The sequence below is a fragment of the Myotis davidii genome, unplaced genomic scaffold (assembly GCF_000327345.1).
Source record: "Myotis davidii unplaced genomic scaffold, ASM32734v1 scaffold2363, whole genome shotgun sequence".
Taxonomy (NCBI): Eukaryota; Metazoa; Chordata; class Mammalia; order Chiroptera; family Vespertilionidae; genus Myotis; species Myotis davidii.
The window spans coordinates 43,905-64,320 of record NW_006293959.1 but is presented as its reverse complement, the minus strand read 5'-3'; the positions used below and the strand labels follow the sequence as shown (position 1 = coordinate 64,320).

Here is a 20,416-nt window from a genome sequence, read left to right as displayed (position 1 = left end):
GTTTCCCAGGGGAGAGCTGATGATGGTTTTCAGGACAAGAAGATGAAGGACATGGAGAGCACGTGGTGAGTGAGATATAGGATGAGGGAAGAAGAAAGGATTGGAAGTTATGTTAGATTATGGAGAACAAAAGGTTAACATCAGGCGTGGGTTCTTTCTTCCTAGAAAGGTAATATTGGATAAGTTTTCTAATAAGTTGTTCGTTTGTTTTTCTTCTCTGGAAAACTCATGAGGCTTTAATAAAGTGGAAGATCAGCTTCCTTACAAGGCCAGATTGTTGATAGCAAAATTAGCCTGATGTAGAAAGTGCATTTGGATTTAGAAGGATTTCCTATAGACCTCAAATGCCAGTTAATATGCTTGAATTTCATTTTTCATAAGGGGATTGTGACTTTTATAACTGTCCTTGTATATTTATGGCCCATGGATGCTATGCTTATGGGCTTTCACAAGGTAATTTGCACTCTGTAGCTCTCAGCTTATATAAACTTTAGTGGTTTCACACACATCTACTAAGTCTGGCTTCTTAAAAGGCTGAAATAACAAGAAATAAAGTACCTTCCACAGCACTGTGAAGACCACCACTAATAGCTTCCCTAAGACAGCCAATGTCAGCATGCCCTACCTCCTGAACTGTATCCTCAGCTCAGCTAAGTGACCTGACAGCTTATATCTCACAGGTCACAAGATGGTAATGACCATCCAAATTGGAGATGATACTGGTGGTCATTCAAAGAGGTGTGGACAAAAAGGACCACATGCTAACCTGAATAGCTCAGGAAAGGCCTGTGTGGTAGCCTTGCAAATTCAGAGACCTAAAGTAACCACAGAAGATGGTTACTCTGAAATTAAACATTTTAAAACTGAAAAAGAGCAGTTTTGGTGGTTAGTCATATTCTAGGCTGGCCTTTTTGCCTGACAAAGTCAATCTTTACTTTAACTGAGCCTGTCTAGTGTCCTTTTGCATCTACATTAACATATAGTTGGAATGTCAAGGTAATTTTTCTTTTTTTTCCGGACCCCTCAAAGCACATGCATCATTGTATGGAGACCATAAATACCCTCATTGTTATTGAGCTAATTGTTGACTGTTAACTATCCTACAGCCACCTAAGTAAAAGAAGATTGTCTGTCATTTTACTTTTTATCCAATCTCCTAGGTTCCATACACTCCCCTCTTTGCTTTCTTCTGCCTCAGCCTCCCTCATCTATCTATCACCAATGGATTTCATGTAACACACTTCTCTTTTGATTCTAATGCATAACACAAGGGGCAAAACTGTCATTCTCTGGAGCATTATCTCAATCCATTGAGAATCTGCTTCCAGCCATTGTGGACAGTTTGGCTTAAATAAACACACAAAACTTCTTCACAGGTTTGAATGTTTCTTAAGTTACCAGTGCCTATCACAGAGTGGTAACACAGTGATGCTCATTCTCCCACCTGGACTCCGTATGGCCCTGTGGCTACAGTCTAGGATCAGGAGCTCTTTCAGGAACTTCAAGTAAATGGGACTATGAAGCAATAAGGAAAGAAAAAATCTCACTAGATATTCACGTCTTGATGGTTGCCAAAGTTTGATGGTAAAAGAAAGATCTGCAGAATAAGTTAATAAATTTTCCCTTTGGTCTGTTCTCCAAAGGGAAAAATTATAAAGGCTGCATGGAGAGGAATTTAGACCCACGAACACTGACTACTGGTGCCACGGTCATTATACATGAAGGGAACCTGATGAGGAATGAGGCTGAAGGAGAACAGACGTGTATTCCAGCTGGTGGTCCAGATACTGAAAACAGCCCAGAGGACACATGCAGTTAGCCCCTGGCTGTAGGATCAGGGATAGACATTGTATCAGGGTAGATATCATTTAGTATCTATCCCTGGTTTATGACTCCAGCATGATTCAAACTTGGGGTAGGAACCTCCAATTATTTTGCATCTCATCCAAGATCCAAGCAATCCTGAGACCCACCAGGAGCCTGGAGAGGAGGGAGGAGCACAGCATGCATTCTGCCTTGGGGCTGCAGAATTTATTTTATGGTGGGGCTACAATGAGCTAAGTAAGGTCCAAGCACCTGCTGCCACAGGACACAGAAGAGGAAAGTGCAGAGGAGCTTGAGTCCTCACACATGGAGTTTGACCCACCACTATCTAAGCCAGGGGTGGGCAAACTTTTTGACTCGAGGGCCACAATGGGTTCTTAAACTGGACGGAGGGCCGGAACAAAAGCATAGATGGAGTGTTTGTGTGAACTAATATAAATTCAAAGTAAACATCATTACATAAAAGGGTACGGTCTTTTTTTTTTTTTAGTTTTTTTCATTTCAAACGGGCTGGATCTGGCCCACGGGCCGCAGTTTGCCCACGGCTGACTAAGCAGTGACCAGGGCTCCCTAGCAGGCAGGCAGATAGATATGGGAACAGGAGTGGTGTCTGCGCTGGAAGGATATCACACATGTGAAGCCCATCCTTGAGGACTTAGGGGTTTGTGCCCCACATGAGGCTCTCTGGGCACCTGCACCAGAACCCTGAACCCACAGAGTGTCTCCCTTCAAAAAGGAATAAGGCTTGTGCCCAGAGAACCCTAGGGGTGTAAGGTACAGGAAATTCCTCTTTGAAAGGGCAGGTGAACAGGGCTTAAAGATCTTATAGGACTTGCTCCATGACCCGCGCAAAAGCAGGTTTGAGAAGTGCCCAGACCATGTGAAAAGGAAATCCTTCTCCTGCAGGAGGTGTGGAAGCCTGTTGTACTCTCACCTGAGCCTGAGATCTGGGGAATGGAGGGGACATTGGTGCTCCACCCCCTTGCTTATGAGACCAGGGCTGCAAGTCTCTCTAACCAGTCAGAGCTCCTGGGTGTGCCTGCCCCATTCCTCTGCTGCAGCCCCGCCCACTGAGCTGACAGCGGAATGCTAGGCCCCAACCCCCTACCAGAGGCATCACTCCTGCCCCACCTTCAGGACCCTACTGGAATGGCCTCTGCCAGCCAACAAGGCCCCGCCCCAGCTATTGAGACCAAGGCTCTGGTTTTGGGGTTGGGAGGGGATTCGTTTTTTCATGCCCAGAGGTCTGCAATAATGAAAGACACAGTTGTTGGCAGACTAGCAACCCCCCTCCCTCCGGCCACCGCCCCAGATAAGGCACAGAGAGCAGAGCAAAACTCACCCCCATTTTTCCAGGGAAAAAGGCCTACTCACTTGTGGAGTTTCAGCGTGAGGGGAAACGTGGTGATAATTCACTCTCCAAACCAGCTGCAGGAGGAGCAGAATGAAAATGAAAGTTAAAATTCTTAGGGGAGGGGCAGGAAAGCAGAAAATCTATGGACCAATGAGAGGCCTTCAAGAGGACATCAGGGAAATACCAGCCCTTTGTGCCTTAGCTCAGAGGGGCCAGTGACTATATTCTTAATCCTATCTCAGTTCTGCTCCCTGAAGCTGTTCTCATGGCTCTCACAGTAATTCATCCTCTGGAGAACTAGGCTGACCTGAGCTGTGACTGTCACACACATCAACCTCATCTTGTTCCCTTAGGGATGAGGTGTCATGAGGAGGGAATGAAATACCTCCTTCAACACAGGGAGGACACCCTCCCTGAAGGCCCACCTGAGGCAGTGATCCTGGCAGCTCTCCCCTGTCCTGTCCCTACCAGCTAAGCTAAGTGACCCTGGCCAACTTGTGTCCTAGCCATCTGTGAGAGGGAACGGCTGCCCAAATCTGAAGTTACCTCAGGTGGTCAGCCAGGGGGGGGATCATTGAGTGGTAGCATCATGATGCTGGCTTTCAGAACCTGGATTCAATAAGGACAAGAGGACACTTTTCCTAAATGGACTGCACAGATCAAACTACATGAAGTGTCATTTTTGGGCAATGTTTTCTAATACCATTTAGCATATAATCTTTATAGTCTTAATATAATAGAAGTGAAGCAGGAAAGTAATTGTGAGGAATAACTATGAGTCAGCATGACTGTCCACTGGTTGCCCAGATTAAGTATTATTTCCGAGTGTGTCTGTGAGGGTGTTGTTTCCAGATGAGATTAGCATTTGGATCTTTAGTCACAATAAATTAGATTAAGGGTCTAGGCCAGCAGTTCTTAACCTGTGGGTCTCGCCTCCTTTGACAGTTGAATGACCCTTTCACAGGGGTCGCCTAAGACAATCCTGCATATCAGATATTTACATTACGATTCATAACAGTAACAACATTACAGTTATGAAGTAACAACGGAAATAATTTTATGGTTGGGTCACAACATGAGGAACTGTATCTAAAGGGCCAGAAGGTTGAGAACCACTGCTAAGCAGAACAATGAGGCAGAGGAAGAAAGAAAGGTGTTCCTTTTCCTTCCTGCCTACCGGCTTGAGTGGGGCTATAGGTTTTCTCCTGTCCTTGGACTAGGACTTACACCATTAACTACCCTGGTTCTCAAGCTGTTGAACTTGGACTAAACTGCACCACCAGCTTTCCTGAGTGTCCAGTTTGTAAAAGGCTTGGCCAGGAACTAGTCAAACTCTATAATCACATGAGCCAATTTCACATATATGAAGGTTTTATCTATAATATTGGTTCTGTTTCTCAGGAGAACCCTAATAGAGTATGGAACAATTCTAAAGTCATGTGTTAAGTGGCACAGGTGAAATGTAATAATGATAATGGTGATGACTCTGGTGAACAGTGCAATTTCAAAACGTGTGTGCCTAAAAATGGCTGATGGTAGTGAAGGGTACAAGGACAATGTTATAGAGGTGAAAACACACAAAGTCATCTTGAATTCAGTTTGAGAAAATCCTATAAGGAGAAGCCAGAGGAGAGAGAGAGGGGAGGAGGGGCAGGAGATGACTGAGTCAGTCTTGGCACAGCTATGTCTTTAACAGGAGAGGTAGTTAAATAAATGAATGAAGAGGCACCTGTACCTTAGCTCACTTTTGTCATTGGTCTTAAGATTTTGTTGTCATGACACTTCTGATATTTTTTCAGATTATTAACACCAATCAAGCCTCTCATTATGCTGTATGAATTGTTATAAACATGTCCCTTATGGAAATATTTCCCATGTGCTCCTCCTGCTCCTGATCTCTCAGCTTTGTTCCTCAATAATCTGTAAGAAATATCAAAGTGATAACATAGGTTTAAGGTACAATATAACTAGTAAAATACAGCATTAATAAAATATAAAGGCTGCATTGAGATGAATTTAGACCCACTAAAACTTCATATAAGATGTTCATCTTATATGAAGGGAACCTGATAAGGAATGAGATTGAAGGAGAACCAAAGTGTATTCCAGCTAGTGGTCCAGATACTGAAAACAGCCCAGAGGCCACATGCAGTTAGCACTGGCTGCAGAGACTGTGGTCCAGATCAGCCTCTGATGAACAGCAGGGTCAGAGATAGACATTGTATCAGGATAGATATCATTTAACATCTCCCCCTGTTTTATGTCACCAGCATGACACAAAACTGTGTAGGAACCTCCAATCATTTTGCATCTCATCCAAGATGCAACCCATCCTGAGACCCACCAGGAGCCTGTAGAGGGAGGAGGAGTAGAGCATGCATTGTGTCTTGGGGCTGCGGAATTTATTTTTATGGTGGGGCTACAAGGAGCTAAGGTCAAAGCAGCTGCTGCCACAGGACACAGTAGAGGAAAGTACAGATGGAGGAGGTGTGGGGGGATTGAGGTAAAGAGAGAGAGGGAGAGAGAAAGAGAATGATCTATCTAATAGACAATTATCTATTCCAAAACTACCTAGGAATCCCTCTCCCACCACAGGTCTTCCAGAAATGGAGAACTGAAGGATTTCTTGTGAGACAGGGACAAGAGCAGACCCTGGCCAAGTAGCCCAGTGTTTCTATTTCTCTTGGCTGATAAGCAGGTTGGGAAGAGTGGGAAATAAAAATGCCAGACGCGTGCTGCAGGAACACTCCTTCCATATTTTATTGCTTTTTTAATAGAGAGTAAGAGAGAGGGATAGAGAGTTAGAAACATCGATGGGAGAGAAACATTGATCAGATGAGAGAGAAACATCGTTCAGCTGCCTCATGCACACTACCTACTGGATATGTGCCCGCAACCAGGGTACATGCTCTTAACCAGAATTGAGCCTGGGACCCTTGAGTCCCCAGGCTGATGGTCTATCCACTGAGCCAAACCCGTCAGGGCTCAATTCAACTTTTATCTAGTATATTCACTTAGATTAAAAAAGCTATTTTCGTACTTAAAATAAAGGAGTAAATAGCTACAAAAAAAGAGAACACTTACTTTTTAAAAATATATATATTTTATTGATTTTTTACAGGGAAGGAACAGAGAGGGATAGAGAGAAACATCGATGAGAGAGAAACATTGATCAGATGAGAGAGAAACATCGTTCAGCTGCCTCCTGCATACTCCCCACTAGGGATGTGTCCGCAACCAAGGTACATGCCCTTGACCGGAATCCAAACTGGAACCTTCCAGTGAAGCAGGGGGTCCTGTGGGGGTGAGGCCGATGGAGTCCTAACGAAGCATGCCCATCTCCGGAGACCAGGTTCAGTGACGCAGATCTAAGTTTATTGTGTAAGTGCAGCGACATATATAACATTCTGGACCAATCAGAAGTTTACACTATCATTAGGGCAGCCAATAGTAGGAAAGATCAGGGTACTATGTAGGGGCTCTAGGGGGCTTGCTCAGGCGGGCGCTGCCACTTCCTGGTGTGCCGAGGAAGCTTGTACAGGCGGAGTGAGCTCACGCCATTGCATCCACCACTGCACTGAGATAAATCTCCTGAGCTCTTCCCACATTCCAGTCCGCAGGTCGATGCTCTATCCACTGAGCCAAACCGGTTGGGGCAACACTTACTTTTAAAATAAAGAATTAATTACTCACAGCACAATACAGTACAGTTACCTATAGGCATGATGTTATCCAGTAAATCTCTAGAATATATTCCTCTTGCATAACTGAAATTTTAAACCTGTGGAACTGCAGGGCCCTAAAAATTTAAGGCATTAGATCTTATATTGTTTTTACTCCAATTGAAAAAAACAATGAGATTAATAGTAGGCTATTAAATAGCAAATTCAAAGAGAATGTTTAGAAAAAATAAATTACAACTTACTATTGTATACTAGAAAACTAAAGATCATGAGATTAAATATATTTAGAAACAGAATATTTATTATGCAAGAAGATGAGATTAAAGAGAATGTGGTTCCTGCCCTAGACAGTTTTGCTCAATGGATAGAGCATTGGCCTTCGGACTGAAGGGTCCCACGTTTGATTCCAGTCAAGGGCACGTGGCTGGGTTGTGGGCTTCATTCCCAGTAGGGAGCATGAAGGAGGCAATGGAACAATGATTCTCTCTCATATTGGTGTTTCTATCTCTCTCTCCCTCTCTCTTCCTCTCTGAAATCAATAAACACATATTGAAAAAAAAAAAGAATGTGGTTCCTTCATGAAGTTATTCTATTTCAAAGCACAACAAAGGTACTAATATTTGAAGTAGATTAATATTCTTTCCTAACATTCACTATTTGAAATCACAGAAAATTAATCAACATGATTCTCGACTACTGCTTATGTGCTAGGAAATGAGAAAGTTAGTGAAAATGTTCTATTTTTCTTTTCTTTTTATATTATATGTCTTTATTGATTTCAGAGAGAGGAAGGGAGAGGAAGAGAAGGATAGAAACATCGATGATGGAGAGAATCATTGATCAGCTGCCTCCTGCACAGCCCCTACTGGGGACTGAACCCTCAACCCAGGCATGTTCTGGACTAGGAATCAAACCATGATCTCCTGGTTCATGAGTCAATGCTAAACTACTGAGTCACACAAGCCATTTATTTACACATCTGAAGAAAGGGGTGCTCTTTTTGATTTTTTAAATTTTTTATTTAATATTTTATTTAATATTTTATTTTAATCATCAATTAGATGATTATTTTCCTGTGACTATTTTCTAACTACCAATTTGTACTTTTTAAAAATATATTGTTTTATTCATTTCACAGAGGAAAGAAACATCCCTACCGTGGAACTAGATTGATACCCATTGCTATTGGGGTGCATAAACAGAGAGAGAAAGACCATCTGGGTAGTCCTGGGAGTTTTGTGTCTGTAGATAGTGGGTCTTTACCTTGGCCTGAACATAAGGCAATGTGTCAGCAGTCACCTAAAGCTATGTGTGTTTAGGCAGGTGGAGAAGTATTCATATACTCTGGATGACACACATGACAGAGACCTGTGAAACACAAATTCCAATGAGGCATCTGTTATTAGGAGAGAAAAGACTCAATATTAAGGCTGGTTATACACTGGAGAGATAAAATCTGTCCTATTCCAAACACATTACGTGCCATTATGAGTTGAATTGTGTCCTTCTGATAGATATTGAAATCTAACCCCCAGAATGTTTGAGAGTCACTTTATTTGGAAACTGCTGGGGTATTTCTCAGCATCTAGAAGCATTCAGGAATCTGGAAAAGGGGCTGTGCATAAATTTGTGGGAAACTGATATAGGGTTAAGCCACGTACTGACCTGTTGGCAAAGTCACAAACAAGTCCCAGCTTAGAGGGCACAGTCCTCTTAGCATAATTAGGCTTGACCTTATAACACTCCCCAGATCTTATCTGGGAAGCTAATGGGCTGAGGAAGTGTTACTACGGTCAAAACAAGTGAAACTCACAAGAACTGTGTAACTATGGTAATCACTACCTTGTTTACCTCTCACCACAAAAAGCTTGGTGAGGCCTGAGCACATGACAGGTGAATCCATTTGTCATTGTGATTTTAATTAAAAATTTTCAATATTTATAAAATGAACTTTCTCCTGTTTTGAGAGACCTGTAATAGCCACTGAGAAGTCAGTTGGTAGACACCAGGTATGAATCTTGTTCTGGTATAAAACACTGATATCTGATCTCGGAGATGAGGGAGAAAAGGAAAGCACACATCAAAATCTAAGTAACGCAAAGATCAAGGTACAAATTGCTCAAAGGTGAGACTAAGATGGGGTTCTTTAAAAAATTATAACTCCTTTTGAAATGAAGGAATCTGGCCAGAAATGAGCTGTTCCTTGTGCCTGGTGATCCTAAATTCCATTCCTGTTTTAACATCTGGATTCCTTATGATAACATCTGTTGCCACCTACAGCTGGAAAGAAGTGTTGTCTGTGAGCTTATTGTACATTTAAGAATAAAGGTTTGTAAAAATAAATACATAAATAAACAAATAATGCTAATTTAACAAAAGAGTAAGAGAACAGCTTCAAGAGGTTCTGATCCCTGCAGAGCCCCTAAGAGCCCGACCCTCCCACATGCCTCCTGATACGGCCTCTCACTCCTGCTGGCCTCACCAGGAGCCTGGGCTTTCTGAAGAGGGAGAACAGGGCTCCATCTCACAGGCTTCCTGGAGAACAGGAGGGAGGGATTTGCTGTCTGGGTATAAAAGAGTATTCTGGCTCACCATGGAAACGTAGAAAGTCAAAACTACAGAATAGAAAGAAGATGAGGTAACTCAGCCTGGAGAAATAATGGTCCCTCCAAGAAATAAATAAGACTCTGCTCTTTTAAACCCCCTTTCTCTAAAGATCACTCTTCCCCCTGACTCAGTGTTCCTCTTTTCTGCCACCTCAGCAGAGACACCCACAAGCAGAGCAGCTTCAGAAACACAATTTAAGACACCAAACACATTCAGTCTGCTCCCCCAAAGCCTCCCATCCTTTGTCTCCAGAAACTGCCCTGCTTACTTTCAGAAAATGTATAGGTGGAGTCTTAACTCAGTGGAGGAGATCAGCTGTAAGTCTAGTCAAGATTCACTCAGCAAGCCAGTGACTAGCTCTCCACAGAGGAGTTCCCCCACAGGAGTGGAGTGAGAAATGAAAATTAAGTTCATAGATGTGGAAAAGAAACTAAGGAAGCAGAACAGAAACTTAAGAACAATAACAATGGGAAGTCACCAGTCAGGACACTTAGGGAAGCCAATGCTTCAGCATATTCTTATAATTTTATCCCTTTTGTAGATTATTCTAACAAGAATATTTGAATAAGAAGAATGTGAAATCCAATGACACACTCTATAGCTTGCCTGACTACTCAGAATTTAAATTCAATTTTATACCAACTACTTAAGCTTATACTATATTCATGTCCTAGAAATCTTACTGGGTATAAAGTCATGACTTAGGAAGTCTGGGTACCTGCCCTTTGTAATGCAGAGTGTGATGGGGAAGATAATCAACTGCAGAGCTAGTTAGTTTGAGCTGAATGGTAGCAGCTGTCCTTGTGAAAGGTAAAATTGAAATTTTTGGAAAGATCCTTCTTTCCAAATAGCAGCTACAAAGAGCTGGTGTTTAGAAAATTTTTGAACCTATTGACAAATTTTTTCCACAACACCATTGAATCTGACCAGGCCCCTTGGATAACTACCAGTTTTTGTTTCTGACATAATGTGGTGCAGCTGTGGCAGTGACATGTTACCAGCAACTAGGAGGCAGGAAGGGCATGGAGATTAACACATGGAGCTCTACAAGTGGAGTCTTTCTCTGGGAAACACACACAACTCCCTAAGTGGCCACTTTCCCCACTTCTTTGGGAAATATTTGGACCTTTTTGCACCATCAATCAAAAGCAGAACTGAAAAATATTGAAAATAATAAATTTAACATGGTACAATGTATGCATGGCATAGTACTATAATGAAAATAGAATGGCAAAACATAAGCATAATATTTTTTAAAGTAGAAGTGAAACATTTCTATTTCCTCTACATGTGTTTGTGCCCTATTATCAATTTTGTTCTTCTGAGAACATGTTTCTGATGCTACAGCTACAAGTTGGTGGAAGCTCCAGACAAGGGTCCCTCACTGACAAGACTGCAGAGCTGGGCAATCTCCACACATTAACTCATATGAGACATGGAGGGCATCCAAAATGTCGGTGTTTTTCTAATAAAAAGCACAGATATTGTTATGTTGTTTATAACCCATAGTTGAGGAACATAAGCTTGCCTTATATACTCTTCTTTGTTCACATATGTCTACAAGGCAGGAACTGGAATTTATATAAGTGTATTTCCTGAGCCATATTGACAATTTCCATTTCATAGATAGGAATGAATGTATTTCTAACTATAAATAAAATCTTGATGCTTTGCAAATGCAAAGATAAGCACGTAAATTTTGCACTAAGTGCATTCTGAGAGCTGGCATTCTTTCCTTTATCATATTTATCATCACATAATACTCTTTTTGAGTATCCCTCTTCATCTAGCCCCTTCATCCAACTATTAGATTTATGAAGGCAGGAAGGGATCTTCTTTGTTATCCTTTACTATGCCAGATTCATTACAAAATATTGGTATATGGGAATGATATTTAAATAGAAAGACATACAGTTATATTGTAATGGATATAATTTTAATTACATTGAGCATGCTTATGATGATCATATTTCTGTTCTATCATTGGTGTTACTGTCAACATAATTGCTGTGGTCATTAATAAAAATGGTATTATTATCATTTATATAACCTCCTTTGATCTATTTTATTTAACAATTCTTCTCACATTCTGTTTTGTTCCTAAGATGTACCCAGATTCTTTCCTCAATGTCTGTTTTTTATCTACACCATCACACTCTAACCACATTACTTCCTGTGCCCTGATATTTTCAGTCCAGAAACAGTTAAAAATCATAGATCCAAAGTCAGAGAACTTCTCTCAAATAGGAGATGTGGGGACTAAAGGGAACACAGAGCCCTGAGGAGAATGTATTATTCCCTGGGCCTCAGAACATAATATTCTGGGATGTTGACCACCGCAATGTGCTTAGCTCTGGAGATGACTTTCAGTGATGGGAGAAGCATAATTTATTATGGTTTCTTATTTGCCAAAAAACCAGGAAATCTAGTTGTACTCTTTACTGAAAAACAATGATCTGTCTGTATTTCAGAAAACCAGACATGGTTATCCAATCAAGCTCTGCATCAATATCCACTGCAGATTCAACTCCTCTCTCACTAGGGGCTGGGGGTGAAAGAATAGGCTTATTTCCTTCCTGGGGACTGCCGTAGTACATTAGCTCACAGGAAAGATTGAAGCCAACATGGAGAAAACAACTGAAAACAAAAGTATGCCTGAGAGTACATGCGTGGTGTGTGTGTGTGAGTGTGTGTGTGTATTTATCAGAGACAGAGCTTGAGTAGTTTTAACAGTGGTGTCAGGGAACTGAAAAGTGCTGTATCTGAAAATTCAGGTCCTTTTTCATTGCAACTAGAGACTTTATCCTGAATTGGAGGATTGGCATTCCAGTAACTGAAAAGACATGACTATTCCTGGGTTGATATTTGTCAATAATTAAAGAGTATCGCTAGTAAATCACAGTCTCAGTCATCATAGTAAGGGGGTAAAAGGAAGGCAGACCTCAAACGGAAATTTTAGAAGATCAATTTTACACACACAGAGGAATGCCCGCTTTGCAATTTTTATTAATATAAGTTTATAGTTTATTGATCCACTCATGAAAAATCTGCACAACCATCACAGATAAAGTCACCGAAGAATCTTTACTCCTTCTGTTGTTCAATCTCCAGCTCACTTTTTGCCAGCACTAACATTGGCCTTGGCAATCCCCCTGACTTTCTTCATTCTGTTCTTGAGTTCCTTTCTCTGTTTTCCTGAGGTCTTGTTCTTCTCCTCATATAGGCCATGTCTTGCAAGTCTGTGTTTGGGTTCATTTTTCTTTGCGTAATCCAAGTAATCATAAGTCCTGCCACCACCAAAGTGGGTTCTGAATCCAAACACAAAGATGACATCAGGTGTGGTCTTATACATTTTGGCTAGTTTTTCCCGAATATCTGTCTTGGGTACTGTTGCCTTCCCAGGGTGAAGGACATCAATGACCATTTGCTTCTGCTGAAGTAGTCTGTTGGTCATGAACTTCCTGGTCTGGATAGTTAACGTGTCATTCATGATGAAGGTTGATCTTCAAGCAGCCAGTGAGGAAAAGAGCTGCAACTCTTTTTTATATCAAAGATCATCCAATGTGAGTCATTTGGAAATTCCTATGGACATGCAGGGATGAGAGCAGCTAATAATTGATAAGAGAACCATTTAATTAATCAATTAATTAATCTATTTATTTATTTTAACTTTTACTTCTTTGGAAAAAGATTTGGGAATAAAAATTCCAAAGAGAAGGGGGTTCCACAAGTTCTGAATTGGTGGGAATATCCATTGCAGAAATAATGCCCCTGTTGCCTCATTGGAGGAGAAGAACTGGCTTGTCTTTGTTCCTTAAAACTTGCACCTCACTGCAAAAGTAAGGCTGGCCTGGCAACAGAAATTTACCTAACAGTTGTTTAGAAATCACACAATTGTACTGGTTACACTACTGTATTTCTGTGAATACTAATTTTTTAAAAAAATTTTAATCTTCACTCAAGGATATTTTCTCCACATTAATTTTCAGAGAGAGTGAAAGGGAAGTGAAGAGACATGGAGAGAGAAGCAGCGATGTGAGATAGATACATCAGCTAGTTGCCCCCTGCACACGCCCCGACTGGGACCGAGACCAAGCCTGCAACCAAGGTATGTGCCCTTGACCAGAATCGAACCAGCAACCATTCAATCTGCTGGCCAAAAGTCAAACTGGAGAGGGCAATAATAACTTTTTAATGCAGAACAAATATAACCCAAATTCAAGTTCAATTTCAATGACATATATTTACTGTAGAAAAATGAGAAATATTAACTAGGAAACTGTACAAAAATACTTATTTTTAATTAACTAAAATTCAAAGAAAGTTATAATTCTTTCATCAAATTACTTTATTTCTTACAACAAAGTAGAATAATAATTGTGAAAGTAAGCTAAACTAATATGTATTCTTAAAATAATTTATTGCCATCACAGTAAGAGAATAGCATACCTGATTATTAATTATGTACTAGCAATGACAGAGGTTATTAAAAAGATTCTGTTGTAAAATTACCACAATACCTCAAGTACGATTCATATATATATTTTTACAAATGTGAAATATAATATTCTAGGATTTAGTTTATTTGATCAGAACTAATATGTAGTAACAGTAGAATTATAATAAAGTGCTCAATGTCATACACACACATGCATTCACATACACAGTCTTATCTATCACTGGCAGACCTGGACGTGTCTAGACAGCAGCACAGAGGTATCTGGCATCTGAAACATGAGACTTCAGTAAAAACCACCAAGCACCCCTTAACACAAAAACCTGTTTAATGAGACACTGACACAGTTTATATTTCTCAGTAATTAGTGGGGGAAATGTTTATTCAGTTGAGGCACTTACATGTTATACACTTAATGGCATTTTTCTTCTCACAATGATTCTAACTATGGTGGGTTTTATTACCAGGACCATTTAAATAAAATACAATCAGCATTCAAGTATTTTATTCCTGGTTCATTGTGCATATTTGGAGAGCCTGGACTTGAACTCAGACACTGGGGACGCAAAGCTTCCTCTGTTGGTACATATTATTTATAATATTTTCTCCTTCACTCCTTGATGAATAATAAACATAAAGGGGTAAACTGACACACACATGAGGACTCATTCTGTAGTGAATGACTCCTATACAGAGACTTCAATAATGTACAAAAGTTGTTAGAAAGCTTTCCATCATCTCAGTCAGAGGCAGAGGACATGAGATTTAAAAAATTGGTAGAGATGTTATCTACAGGCATGTCATTTTTTAAGAGACATTAGTCACTTTCTTTTCTTTTTAAAAAATATACTTTATTGATTTTTTTTTTACAGAGAGGAAGGGAGAGGATAGAGAGTTAGAAACATCAATGAGAGAGAAGCATCGATCAGCTGCCTCCTGCACAGCCCCTACTGGGGATGTGCATGCAACCAAGGTACATGCCCTTGACCGGAAACGAACCTGAGACCCTTCAATCCCCAGGCCAAAGCTCTATCCAGTGAGCCAAACCGGCCAGGGAAAATGACATTAGTCATTTTCCTTAGAATTATAGAAATGATGAATTAGGATTCTTTATTAATGCAAATAAGATATTGGATAAAGAAATCATGAGGCAAATTGTATACCCTACTGATGAAAGAAGGGTGTGCAAATCAGAAGAAAAAAGGCAGCAAAGATGTGATGGTGACAGTGATGCAGAAAAACTCAGTTTGTTAGATGCATTCAAGGAAAGAGGTTCTACACAGAAGTGGGTGAGAGTATGAGAGGTTTAAGAGCTTGGAGAACACAGTTTCAGGGAGCCAGGATATTCCATAGAATCGAAATATGGATAAATTTCCTGATTAAAGCAACATGAAGAGAATTTATAGATGAGAAACCCATGGTTTGTGATATTCAAAAATGAGATAGTGGAGGCCGTGTAGTCTAAAAAAACTCCAATACGACGGGGAGGAACAGTGAGGAACAGGGTTAATGGAGAGGGGTTGGGGGAGTCAGAATCCACAAAAGCCTGATATTGGGAATACTTCTGTAACCCTATAACCCAGTAGCCATTTTTAGGTTGATATCGAGAGCAAACAGGCTGATTTTTTCCCCCAAAATCTATCCCAGTGGAGACTGGGTATCTCCTGCTACATACTCCCAAAATCCAGTTCTGACACTGTGGCACATCTACCTCCCAGTAATGCTTCCCTGATGTGATAGGTGGGAATCCCAGGACAACATAATCTTCTCTCTCAGGTGGACAATGTGCTCTCTTATAGAAGTCACTTCTCCCTTTTCTCTTATATGCAGAAATGTCAACATTTGATTGGTGATTCAGGGTCATGTTTGCTGTAAAAAAAATTACAGTGTTGTGTCAGGAAAATGATGTACTATTACTTATGACATTGCAAGAGAGATCTTCAGAAAAAAATGAGTAGGAACTGGAAAAAAAACTTGTTTTAGTTTTTAAGGAGCAGGATAACATTGCAGAAATATAATATGTATGTGTGTTGGAAGGAAAACATGGATCTTAACAACCTCTCACACCCTCATCCACTTCTGTGTGGAGCATTTTTCCATGGGTGCATCTAACAACCTCAGTTTATCTGCATCACTGTCACCATCTTATTTTTGCTGCCTTTTGATTTTTCTGATTTGAACACCCTTCCTTCATCAGTAGGATGTACAATTTGCCTCCCGTTACATTTATCCCAAGATATTATTTGCATTAGTAAAGAGACCTAATAGAAATGCAATATTCTAAAAGAAGATGAGGACAGGGTAGCTTCATGATACTGTGATTTCTACTTACCCCAGTAGCGGCGCACGTCTGTCAGTTCTGAAAGTAGAAAATATACATAATATAAAATATAAGCAAAAGAGTCTACATTAAAATCTATTCTCTCTCCAGATCAGGGGAAAGACTGGTGTCTATGTAAGGTAGTACATGGAAGAATGAGAGGTGAACAAGGCAGTTGACCACTCCCCAGTGAATATGCCCATATAGTCAGCACATAATATCCATTTTCCTTTGTCTCCTCTATCCAGACCTAGAAAGTGAACTCTTCTTCCTCTTTAACCACCATCATAACAAGAATCCACAGATACCCTCTCTCTCTACCATTCCTCACCATTAAATACTTTCAGCATCCCTCTCAGATCAGGAACTTGGAACACTCTCCTCTGTTTCTTGGGGAGAGTTTTTAGCTTCTTCAGAGTGAAGGTATTACTCCTAGGGATGACAAAAAAAAAAAAAAAAGATCTCCACACCTCTGCAGTTTTTGTCCTCCAAAACCACTGATTTTTATCCATTCACCCTATTGAACACTTGAGCCCCCATTCATGGGCCCCTGAGAAAGTAGAGAGGAGACCTCTGCACTTAGAGCCCTTTCATGGACCACTGAGGAACTAGAGGTTAGGCTTCTGAACTTAGAGCCAGAAAAATTGTGCTTGGTCCACTTTCCCCGGAGCCTTTTGCTTGATCTTGGGAAGGAGTATACCTCTCAGAAGCACAATTTATTCCTTTCAAAGTGAATGTCCTCTCCCTCTCTAACTTCTAAAAATCATATGAAATTATATACAATAGTGTATTTCTTTAAAATGCAAAGTTTGGTACCTTGAAATAAATTAATGTAAGGAAAAGCCATGGCATGGGTCTAGATTCCCAGAATTATGACAAGAAAGGAAGGTTGCAGAACCTAGCTCCTGGTGCTTTGAGGCATACTGTATGGAAATACTCTCGGGAGAGGACCAAGACCTTTAGGTGATAATCACCAGAAGGGAGGCCCCAGGAACAATATCTGAGATTTCAGTTGCTCTGGGAAAAAAAATGTAACACTTGGAAAAGACACTATAGACACTATACTAACAGTGGTCTGAATTTCATGTGCTTGGAAGAGATTGATGTCGCCAAGTAGATGTTCAAATTTAGACATAGCAGTATCTGCTTAAGTCCTGTGGTTAGAGCATCAGCCTGAGGACTGAAAGGTCACAGGTTCTAGTCCTATCAAGGGCATGTGACTGGGTATCCCAGTAGATAGAGCACCAGCCTGTGGACTGAAGGGTCCCAGGTCCAATTCCAGTCAAAAGCACATGCCCAGGGTTGCAGGTTTGATCCCCAGTATACGGAGTGGAGGGGGGGGGATCATGAAAGGGCAGCCAATCAATGATTCTCTCTCATCATGGATGTTTCTATCTCTCTCTCCCTATCTCTCCCACTATGAAATAAATTTTTAAAAAAAGGCATGAGAAAGATGGATCAATTGTTTGTGCTGGAGTCAAAATATTCCTTGATATTTAAAGTTGTTTTTGGAAAATACAGAGAAACATAAAAGGAATATAACTGAGTTGTCTCAAATTCTGGCTGCTTAGGAGCTGAAGAAAACATGACATTCCAAGAATAAATCCATCACCTATGAACTGCAGAAATCTGAGTTAGATACAATCATGCTGATTGAACAAAATTAATGTGGTCACATGGGCCTGATATTGCAACATCTTATGTTTAACTGCTTCTAATCCAAACTCTGCAACTTCTCCCCATCTAAATTCCCTACCATAAAATCTGGTTCATTCTCAGTAGTTATAAAATACTCAAACCATACGTGAACAGAAATTCAAGGTAAACCTACAACCAGCTTGTTCTTCCCTGAGCAATATTTTATTATAATTAACTACCAGATAACTTTAACGGCTTTAAACCTCTTTTTACAGGACAAAATGTTCATTGTTCATCTTTCACACATACCTTTCCAGGATGCCATTCACATCCTAGTGACAAAAGAGAAAACATGAGTCAAAAAGTAATAAGTCCTCCTCACTTACAAAGCTTCATCACATACCCAGCAACCCCCTGATCTGGTGGGAATAGAGATGGTCCTAATGTGAGAACAAACTAATAAAGAAAAGACCCAGGTGTATCATTTCAGAAGATTCATGAACAGTTGTCACTTTTTCTAAAATATAGAAACAACTTTGACCCTTGTGGAAGAACACCTTTAGCTTCCAGTATCTGGAGATGAGACATATTTATAAGAAAAGCATGAGGGCCCTGGTATTTTCCCCATGTTCATAAGACTCCTTATGAGATGATTTGAATAATTCATGCTTTGCTCATTTATTCAACACAAGTGTAAATTGATTAACTATTACTTGTCAAGTTTTATGAGTTGATTGTAAGAATCAAAGACAAGTAGTTACAGTATTCTTCAAAAATTCATATGGCTTCCACTGAATGTACAAGCAAACAAATGTATTAATGTAGGCATTTCTCAAATCTCCCTTCTTGTGTCACCCACTATCTATAGTTGATCTTATCCACACCCTTAAATTGGACACACATTTACGTATAATTTATTTCCAAAGTCTTTATTTTTACTCAGATTTGTCTCTTAAATGCAAGTTACAATAATGCCTAGGAAAGCACCCACAGGAACCAGTAACTTAGGCTGTTTACTATGTAACTTACTTTTCAGCAAACAAATTACTACCTCTTTTATACGCCTTTGTTGATGTTACCAACATCCACTTGGTCGCTGTTCTAAATAGTACAATATTTACTGCGTTTCAGTCTCTAACAAGACAGTTTGTCCATATTGTTAATTTTTTTGTCATCCGAACTTGTTTATCATCAAAGCTTTATTCCTTTAAACAGATATGCACAAATACATTTGGTATCACCTGAGACTAACTTTTTTCATGACACCCAAAACTAGGCCAACCGGTGGATCTACATACAAAAATAAAAAATAAAAATTGCTTTGTTCTCTGCATTAGGGTCTTGCTGTACATGACAAAAAGAAATTAAAAATAGATAAAGTAGAGAAGATGAAAAGGAATTTGGGGGACAGTTGTATTAATCAAGCTTCGTTTTGAAGCTCAAACATTGTCATCAGGATCTGGTTTATGTCATGCTCCAAAGTCTATTCACCTCTTTATAGACTTTATCCTCAGTTCATGAAAACAAAAAAAAGTATCTCCTCAGACAAATTTCCCAACAAAAGTATGTCTTCCCCCTTGTATCAAATAACTCCAAGGCCTGCATGGCATTGGCCTGCACTGGACTAAGTGTCCATATTAAAAGTATCACTGCATTGTTACTGAAGTAATATAAAGCAATGTTGGAGGCAAGTATCCATATTTTACTGGAATTAATTTAGTATTAAGATGCAATAGATCTTGATAAAATAGGATGGATATTGTAATGAGAAAAACAACAACCACAAAAATCAAAAGCGTAAAGTAAATTTTATAGTAGAAATATTTGGTTAACTCAGTGGTTCTCAACCTTCTGGCCTTTTAAATCCAGTTCCTCATGTTGTGACCCAACCATAAAATTATTTTCGTTGCTACTTCATAACTGTCATGTTGCTACTGTTATGAATCGTAATGTAAATATCTGATATGCAGGATGGTCTTAGACGCCCCCTGTGAAAGGGTCGTTCGACCGCCAAAGGGGTCGCGACCCACAGGTTGAGAACCGCTGGGTTAAAGAGAACAATGAAAATTGTAGGTGGCATTTAAAAGCTAATAGCACAATATAAGTTAAATAGAGCTACATTGACAATTACATTAAATGTCATTGTCTTTTTTTTTTAATTTAAATCTTTATTGTTCAGATTATTACATTTGTTCCTCTTTTTTCCCCCATAACTCCCCTCCTCCCGCCCCACCCCTGCCCTCACTCCCCACCCACTGTCCTCATCCTTAGGTCCACAATTTTTGTCCAACCTCTCCCTGCATCTCCCACACACCTTTCCCCCCAAGAATAGTCAGTCCATTCCCTTTCTATGCCCCTGATTCTATTATATTCACCAGTTTATTCTGTTCATCAGATTATTTATTCACTTGATTTTTAGATTCACTTGTTCATAGATATGTATTTGCTGTTCATAATTTTTATCTTTACCTTTTTCTTCTTCTTCCTTTTCTTAAAGAATACCTTTCAGCATTTCATATAATATGGTTTGGTGG

At 40.0% G+C, this 20,416-nt stretch overlaps 3 protein-coding genes across 3 annotated transcripts in view; all 3 read right to left on the bottom strand.

Annotated features, from left to right (window-relative positions):
• LOC102753792 (tripartite motif-containing protein 5) overlaps positions 1–3,262 on the bottom strand; it is a gene marked incomplete at its 3' end in the record, with an annotated part of 9,393 nt that extends 6,131 nt beyond the window's left edge. Inside the window, exons 1-2 of the mRNA XM_015566677.1 lie at positions 3,199–3,262; positions 1,445–1,515 (exon numbers count right to left, since the gene is read on the bottom strand). The remainder of the gene's footprint in view (positions 1–1,444; positions 1,516–3,198) is intronic.
• A 9,219-nt stretch (positions 3,263–12,481) lies between these two features.
• On the bottom strand, positions 12,482–12,995 carry LOC102753515 (40S ribosomal protein S24). Its single transcript, XM_006767925.2, has one exon. It carries the CDS (start codon positions 12,956–12,958, stop codon positions 12,581–12,583), a length of 378 nt encoding a protein of 125 aa, XP_006767988.1. The 5' UTR covers positions 12,959–12,995; the 3' UTR covers positions 12,482–12,580.
• A 1,922-nt stretch (positions 12,996–14,917) lies between these two features.
• Positions 14,918–20,416, bottom strand: part of LOC102753236 (tripartite motif-containing protein 5) — a 22,661-nt gene continuing 17,162 nt past the window's right edge. The window contains exons 5-8 of the mRNA XM_006767924.2: positions 18,192–18,214; positions 16,576–16,676; positions 16,257–16,283; positions 14,918–15,793 (exon numbers count right to left, since the gene is read on the bottom strand). Coding sequence (XP_006767987.1) covers positions 15,231–15,793; positions 16,257–16,283; positions 16,576–16,676; positions 18,192–18,214 — 714 coding nt within the window. The 3' untranslated portion in view covers positions 14,918–15,230. The remainder of the gene's footprint in view (positions 15,794–16,256; positions 16,284–16,575; positions 16,677–18,191; positions 18,215–20,416) is intronic.